The 8,785-nt window shown below is 32.0% G+C and overlaps 1 protein-coding gene across 1 annotated transcript; it reads left to right on the top strand.

Moving 5' to 3' along the window:
* The first annotated feature begins 2,902 nt into the window (after window positions 1-2,902).
* LOC143070529 (neuropeptide F receptor-like) lies at window positions 2,903-5,046 on the top strand. The gene has a single exon (XM_076244781.1). The coding sequence runs from the start codon at window positions 2,944-2,946 to the stop codon at window positions 4,183-4,185; it is 1,242 nt and encodes a 413-aa protein (XP_076100896.1). The 5' UTR covers window positions 2,903-2,943; the 3' UTR covers window positions 4,186-5,046.
* Window positions 5,047-8,785: the final 3,739 nt, after the last annotated feature.

The raw sequence follows: 8,785 nt of genomic DNA on the forward strand, positions 1-8,785 counted from the left end.
ACGTGTCTATTAAACGAATAAACTTAATGTGACGGGAAGCAGACACTACAATATCAAACATTTGTAAACACTCCACAATTTTAATGTTTGCATTATACATGCTTAGAGGATTGCATTGAAATTCCATTTGTTTCGTTTTAAGTGTCATCTTAGAAAGTGCAATGTTTAAAATGCTATGGTTTTATGTACAGTCTTATTGTCCTTCTGAATATTTAGTCTTAAAATTTATAATATTGTTTTGGAAAACATGTTGCGAGCACAACGAAATAATATTATTCCCATTTTTTTTACTTGGATAGCATTCTCGGCTTGTAGACTGTCTTGTCCTAACAGAACTGATTAACAGCTTTAAAGTAACCCCCGTATTATCGTGACCTACATGTAAATGTCATTAGGACTCTAAATTAGTAGATTATCTTTTATAAATTAAGTTATGAATGTAACGCGTCGTCTAATTGGCTGACAATGCTTTGTCAACCAGCTCATAGACATAATTTTGTCATGGGACCATGACGTCATCAACGATTTTCATGAATAACATAAAATATGGTGTAGTACACTGAAAAGACCTACTTGTCGATCTGATGAGTTAAGCCCGTTCAACTTATTCTTATAGTTTGTTCTTATGTTGTTTTGTTACCCAACAGTACTAGGTAATGGTAATGCCTGTCCAAAGTCTGGAGCATGTAATGCAGTGGTTGTCGTTTGTTACTGTATATCATATGTGTTTTTCGTTTATTGTTTTGAATATAATTCGGGCCTTCGCAGTATTCCTGTTTAAAATGTTTTACATTTGTCAATTAGTTGTCATCTAAGCTGGTTATAAAATATGTTTTTTGCTCATTGTTTAAGGTCGTATCATTTTATGTCATTTTTGGTTTTAATAATCACTAATGCATTATGGGCACTTGACTTTCAATAATTTACATTGGTCTACATCTTACAAATTGTGAACTGTCGCGATCGAAAGGGGCAAATGACTGAAAACCCACACTCATATAATTATTCTGACATTAGCGTCATCATCTTTTAAATAATCAACTGCTAGGAGGAGGTCAATAGTAAGAAGAGCCGATAACAGAAGCGAAGAAATTCAAAACAATATGAAATCATCTTAAACAGGGTGGTTTTTATTGATGCAATTTGAGTAAAAGACTAATACAATTAAACTGACAGTTGACCTTATGTCAACGGATATCTTATCAGTGTCTGCGCAGAAATTTAATGAACCGGTGTTATGTCATAGAACGTCTCGTTCTTTCCCTAAAAAAATCCTAACAAAATAACAAGGCCTTGTTAATAAATAGTTCGTATCAACTTAACAAAAAATACACGATGGTCTTGATATATAGGTTTTAGGTACTATCATTGTTTATCCTCTTTATTACGTGCTATAGTGTTCTTCTTTAATTTGTCTTTGTAAATTATTCTTTCACTGTTCAGTCTAGTGTTGGTTTTACATATATGACCTGGCTGTGAGTTTAAACATCTCGTCACTATATTATTGTGCTTTGGTAAATTCAGTATACGTTGTTTTTTTTATATTTTGGTAATGTGCTTTATCTTTATGTCTTTTTACTTCTTTGTTTTTGGACATATTTGTTTGTTTTTATAGCTATAAGAATTTTAACACACTGTTGACTGCTGTACACATTTTTTGACACTTCTACTTATTATGTCTGTTTGTTTTGTTCACACATTGCTGTCATTAGAATGGAATATGATGTAACTGTCACAACAGTGAGAGGTTTAGCCAGCTATTAATACATGTTAAATACATATTTTTTTTACATAAGAAAATGCCAGTTCCAAGTCAGAAATATGACAGTTAATATGAATTCGTTTGATGTGTTAGTGCTTTTAAATATGCCATTTGATTATGGACTTTCCATTTTGAATTTTACTCGGTGCTTGGTATTTTTGTATTTTTGTAACTTTACCTTTTTTGTTTTTGAAGTTGATTTTTTTTAAAGAAATAGCTTTGATTTTTTTTCGTTCACACATTGCTGTCAATGGATGAAATATAATGCAACTGTCACAAAAGAGAGAGGTTTAGCTAGCTATAAAACCAGGTTAAATACATATTTTTTTTACATAGGAAATGCTTTTAAATATAAAAGAAAAAGGAATTTTGGTATGATTGCCAATGAGACATCTCTCCACAAGAGACTAAAATGACACAACAATTTGCCATTTGATTAGGGACTTTACATTTTGAATTTTCTCGGATCTTGGTATTTTTGTATTTATATAATTTTACCGTGTATTGTTATTGAGTTTGAAATAATTTTTAAAGAGAAACTTTGTCATATATTTGACAAATATCCAATTTTAACGTCATCATATCGCTAGTTAAAATGATAACATATATATATATATGTCGTAAAACACTTAACTGTAGAGAAATATCGTAATAAGTTATATCGTAAAGGTTAAGTTCTTGTGTGTATGTTACGTCATCTGGCATTATTGCCTTTTTCATGACGTCACAATAGGAAATTCAGAAGAAACAAAGAACATGCAAGGTCATAAACAAATTAAGAACTATAATTTGTCGATAACAGATATTTTCTTTAGTGAGGAGAAATATTTTTCTCACACAGATCAAGAAATGTGAAAATAGTACAAAAATGAGAGAAACTTTAAAATAGGTATCCATATTCATCAAGGAGTGTTATAATGATATTTAGTCTTGGATAGCTTATCTATCAATGACGACCTTAACCTAAAATAACACGAAGATAACAGTTGTTTCTTGTGAAGAGTTTGTCGAAAAAGTTGCATTTTCATTGAACTCACCCCAACATATTTAATTCAAATGCATATTGTTTATCCGGGAACGTAGTTAACTTTGATTGATATGATCATATTTTGATACTTTTATTTTTCAGATTATTCATCATGACAAATGACACTGAATACATAATTATACAGAATACAACCATGACTAATTGTTCTAACACAAACTTGACCTGTAATCATACAGATTGGCTTTCAAAGTATAACTATGAAGATATGTTTCAGGTGGCAACGGAAATGTCACAATCGCGGAGATTTGACGAAACAACAGAAGCAATTATACTTGCTTTTTACGCCATCTTAATCGTATTTGGTGCGACCGGAAATGGGCTTGTCTGTTATGTTGTGACTAGAAACGCCCACATGAGGACACCAAGGAATATATTTATTATTAATTTGTCGATATCAGATCTTACACTCTGCCTTTTCACACAACCATTAAATTTGTACAGATTATTAAATCATTACTGGTTTCTTGGAGGATTTATGTGCAAGTTTGTAGCAATGTGCCAAGGCACTAATATATTTGTATCAACAATTAGTATAACGGCCATTGCACTTGACAGATTTCAGGTAATTGTATATCCTACAAAAGACAGTATGAAGAAATTAGGCGCAGCAGCAGCACTTGTGTCAATTTGGATCATTTCATTTTTCATGGCAAGTCCATTATTAATATTCAACGTATATAAGGTGTCAAAGCCTATTGCTGTTCCTGTGTATTTCTATCATTGTCATGAAGACCTAACATTAATTGAAGAAAAAGGAGCGTACTCGATCGCATCTATGGTTGTTCAATACATATTACCTATTGCTATTGTGGTTGTTGCGCATGCAAGAATATGTCATAAACTCAAATACAGAATGGTTAATCAAAATAATCCAGCACAAAACACAGGTCGGTCACCATTTCAGAAAAGGAAGAATGAACGTCAAGAAAGACGAAAAAGACGAACAAACATTTTACTAGCCTTTATTGCAAGTGTGTTTGCAATCAGCTGGTTTCCATTAAACATACTAAATATATTACTAGATGTATCAAATGGTAAACTGAAAGCATTAGAAGAAAACGTTTCTGTCGCATTTGTCGTCTGCCATATTTTAGTTCTCAGTTCTGCGTGCACAAATCCAGTTCTTTACGGATGGCTTAATGAAAACTTTCGAAATGAGTTTATAAAAGTATTGTGTTGTAAGTGTTGTTATAAAGTTAAGGCATCAGTACAGAATTGTTGTGCACCAATAGAAGGCACAGAAGTGCCAGTTATTATATTTACGCGGGAAACAAATGGTAAGAATGGTACGACACAAGTCGAGAAGGATGGCTACTCAGTGACTGGAACTGCATTAAACTCCGTCACCGAATTCAGATCTCAGGTTTCTTTGTAAAGACCTTTGCTGCAAATGCCTTTTTACAACACTGAAGTTTTATTAGCAATGTAGCACTTGTTTAATAGTATGATTCATAAACTTATTGTAATGATTTTAATGAATAATTCTTTTTGCAGGATTTATAGAATAACACAAATCTTATTGCAGATATTGTGAATGATTCACTTTGTTATTCCTACAATTTTATTGTTATTGATCTACATTGTACATGTATCTTGCACATAAACAAATATTAGTATGTAAATTTGTAAACTTAAGCAAAAGAAAACAAATTAACGTTGGTATGATTTTCCAATTATGTTCTGATTCACTTAATTGTTCAAACGAACATAAAGTATTTATGTGCACATCGCTACTTATTTTCTGAACCCTACTTCAAATCCAAACTGTATACTATATATATCATACTTGTAATAAAATAAGAAACACATTTCTGAGTTTGTCCAGCACGGTGACATAATGTCCATTTTATTAAACATTTATTTGTACAAACTTAATCATCATTAATTTTCTTTGTCCACCAAAACATTGGATTCACTGAATGCAAATACATAACGTCCTCTAAATAAAACATTTTTATGGTACACTGGCCTTACAGAATATCTAAAAATAAACAAATATCATAATTATACACATCCAATTGATCTCTGAATTACATAACAATTCTACACTAACTGTAAATATGTCTACACTGTAGTAATCAACGTGGTCTCCGCTTAACCTATATAGTTGAAAAAACGTGCTCCTTTTCTTATATACTACCCGCGAAATCCAAACCGGTTCTTACAATAGGTACTACGCGTCTAAAAATAACTACGCGTAGAGCAGATATCGGTTAGAAATCCATCTATGAAGGTAAATACATTTATTCCATATTGATATAATTTTAGTAGGTTTTTCTATATGAATGGGATTTTGAATAAATAAGTATATTCACCCGCCTAAAACGTCGTGTGCTTTTAGGGAGCTACCATTTGATTTTTATGGGGGGGGGGGCTCGGATGAAATTTGAAAAAAATAGGCAGGACAGGAGTTTTGAGTAAAAAAAAAGGCAGGATGAGACACTTGCAAAAAAAAAAAGTCAGGATGACAATTTATGTAAAAAAAAGTCAGGATAAACTAAAAAAAAAAAAAAAAGCAGGACCGAATAGCGTGAAAAATAAAAAGGCAGGACAGAGATTACAACTAAAAAAAAAATGCAGGACAAAATTTTTCATCCTAGCCCCCCCCCCCTCCCCAACATAAAAATCAAATGGTAACTCCCTTACGTGCATAGTTTTTGTAAAAAAACGTTTCATGATCAATTGGTCTTGGTAAATAGTTGCCATTATAAACATTTCTCTCGGAATATGGAATAAAACAATTACTGTCTTTTGTTTCGGTAATTATGTGGTTTAATTGACTTTTGAAAAACTGATATTCACTTCGGCCACTGGCCTCAGTGAATATCATTTTTTCAAAAGTCAATAAAACTTCAAATTTACCTCATCAAAAGAAAGTAATTGTATAGTATCCATGACAGCAACTATATTTTAAAGTTTGATGTCATTGAGGTGACGTCATTAAATTGAAGAATATTTTTGCCAGCTTAAAATAACGTTTTAGGGACAATCAAACTCAGAAGTCAAAAATAAACTGACAACGCCATTGCAAAAAGAAAACAGATCAAAAAAATAACAAAAGTATACAAACAAACAAGAAAGAAAACTCAAGACTGAGCAACACGAACCCCATTTGTATTTATCTATTCAATGACCAACTTTAAATCTAGGGACGTTTGCACTCTATAATGCTTCATCCAAAACGTTCTGAATGCTAAAAATGTGGGAGAATTGTCGTATTTTTGACATCTTAGGGACTTATCATTTTTTTTATCTGGGAGGGGGCTGGCCAAAATACAGGGGGAATCAAGTTTTTTTCTGAATGTGGAAAAGGGGGGTTCATAGTGGGGGAATCAATAGTTTTTACACATGGAAATAAGTATTTCACATACTTCAAGAGACAAAATGTCAAGAAGAACATTACAACAATCAAATAGAAATATAATTTTAACACCATTCATATACAATTAAGTAAGCCTTCACAAGATTTTGGTGATATAGGAAGCTGCATATGTGCTTCATAATCCGAATAATTCAGTCGTTATACATGTATTTCACCTACTTTGATCACTAAATTAAAAGGCATTACTGCCAAGTTTTGTTTTAATCAGCTTAATAGTTTGCGAGAAATCAAGTGTAAATTAAAACGAAATCTACAGGGATTTGTACAAAATTTTGTCCAAAAATACAAATCACGACGCATCATGTAAGAATATACTAGTAGTGAAGATAAAAGAATCCTCCAATAAATGATTAAATAATCATCTAATCTGCATACGAACAGTTGAATATTGATACACAAGATGATTCTGAGATGATGAAAACAACTAATGTATATTTTTGATTTCATTACAAGATCCCATTGGGCCCATTTATACCTCTAACTCCCTCAAAATTTGTACTTTTTAGGCTAATAAATCAAAATTTTGAGGTTACTATCACATATTTATGAATGAAATGTGACAATTAATGAGTAATTGAACTGTTCAAGCTGAAAGCATGAACTATTCATATAAAAGTTTAGCGACCCAATTTAGGTTTCAATAATGCCTTACGCAAAACTTAAGTTGAATCAGCGTTCATTACATATTTGAGGGAAAATTGTTTTGAAATATGGCTCTAATCCATGATTTTTTTCTATTATATTTTCCTAATTTGTGCTATTTATAATTAGAAATAAACATCTTGGCGTTGAAAATTGGTTTTTTTATCCACTGAGGAAAATTTCTTTGTGAGTTTACTCTATTAGGAACTCTGCGTACGGCAATGTTTATACATTGTTATGACATCGTAATGTAAATTTAATGTTGTCTTCTGCAGATATATTCATAATGTAGAATTTTAGAAATCGGTTACAAATCCATCTTTAATGTCAATAAATTCATTCAATGATAAGAGAAAGAAATACTAATTTCAACTGAATATTTTAAGAAGAAAGCAAGGAGTCAAGCAGTAATTAACTGAAAAAGGAAAACAGCCTGCATTGAGACCATAAGTTAAAATAAAAGCTACGTTTTTTTGGTTGGCATCGAAGGGAAAACATTCTTCGAGATTTCTGTCCTTATAATGAAGCATTTAGAACGAGTTGCTACAATAAATATGCAAATGAAAAAAAAAAAAATTTAAATGTCCTTGTATATAGTACATTTTTTTGGTAGTTACATTATAACCCCGTCATGATTTTCAACTACATAAATCCTCTCTTTGTTATCTTTAGCTTCTTTTGTATCACATAGATTTTTCAGAAGAAAACATCTTTACAGCGAATGTTCAAAAGTATATTGGTCTGACACAAATATCCTTAATATAAGGATCAATGAAAGCCAGAATAGTACAATTACATGGACGATTGCACCTTGTCCGATCAAACGACATTACTGAAGAAATTATAAGAAAACACTTTCCCTTTCACTTTTATCATTGCAATGAAGTGCAAAACACTTGAAACCAACCTCGCTTGCCACCAGACACGTATTGCATAACACTCTTGTAATTGCTCGATCATAAGATTTCATCTGTAATCTGTATGAATAGATGATTATTGAAGCCTAAATTTATTGAAAAGAAAATGTACTTGATATACAAATCCCTACGTACTATTACATACACTATTTATCAAAAGCAAAATATTAGCGGTTTTATTTCTGTTACTTTCATCACCCCAAAATACTAGTAAGGCGTTTACATGGACTACTAGCAAAAACATACCTGTAAGTGCAAAAAGCGGTCTTTCCTGCAAGATGTCGATGACGTAATAAGATTTTTTTTAAATTGAAAATAATGTCATATTTTGCTTAACATACAAAAATTATTTAAGAATGAAGACAACAACAAAACTTATCAATATATATGTTTGATTAATACATATTCATTACGAAACGTTTTGATTTTGCATATGTTATAAGCCTAGCCATATTTCTTTCCGGAGCAAGTAACATCACGCGGATCTCCAGATTTTTAAGGGGTTCGTGTTGCTCAGTCTTCAGCTTTCTATGTTGTGTTTTGTGAACTATTGGTTTGTCTTTTGTCTGGTATATTTCGCCTCCCATCTCTAACATTCGTAGTAAACCACTTTCTTCAATGTTTTGTGTCTAGTTTGCATGTTACCATATCATATTTCGAGACAAATATAAGTAACCGGCTATTTTTGCGCTGTTCTCAATGGCGTTGAAAGTGTTTCAAACAACATTGGCGGACGAATAAAATGCTTGTTATGTTAACATTGAGCAGCATGATTTAGGAGATAACTGTATTGTATTTTAAGCTCCGACGGCATCAATTGGGGATTTGATGGTCGCAAATTAAGTTTACTGGCGACGCGTTAGCGGAGACAGTAAACGGGTATTTGCGACCATCAAATCCCAAATTGATGCCGTCGGAGCTTTAAATACAATATTGTTATCTCCATTCTAATGAAACTGACAGGAAACAACGTAAAACATGTATTTAAAATTTGTCATATGCCGTCTGCGCTTGCGCGTACGTCCCATAGCATC

Source organism: Mytilus galloprovincialis, chromosome 4 (genome assembly GCF_965363235.1).
Source record: "Mytilus galloprovincialis chromosome 4, xbMytGall1.hap1.1, whole genome shotgun sequence".
NCBI classification, from domain to species: Eukaryota; Metazoa; Mollusca; class Bivalvia; order Mytilida; family Mytilidae; genus Mytilus; species Mytilus galloprovincialis.

Coding starts and splice junctions, on each gene's coding strand:
- LOC143070529 (XM_076244781.1), top strand. CDS start 2,944: ATGACTAATTGTTCTAACACAAACTTGACCTGTAATCATACAGATTGG.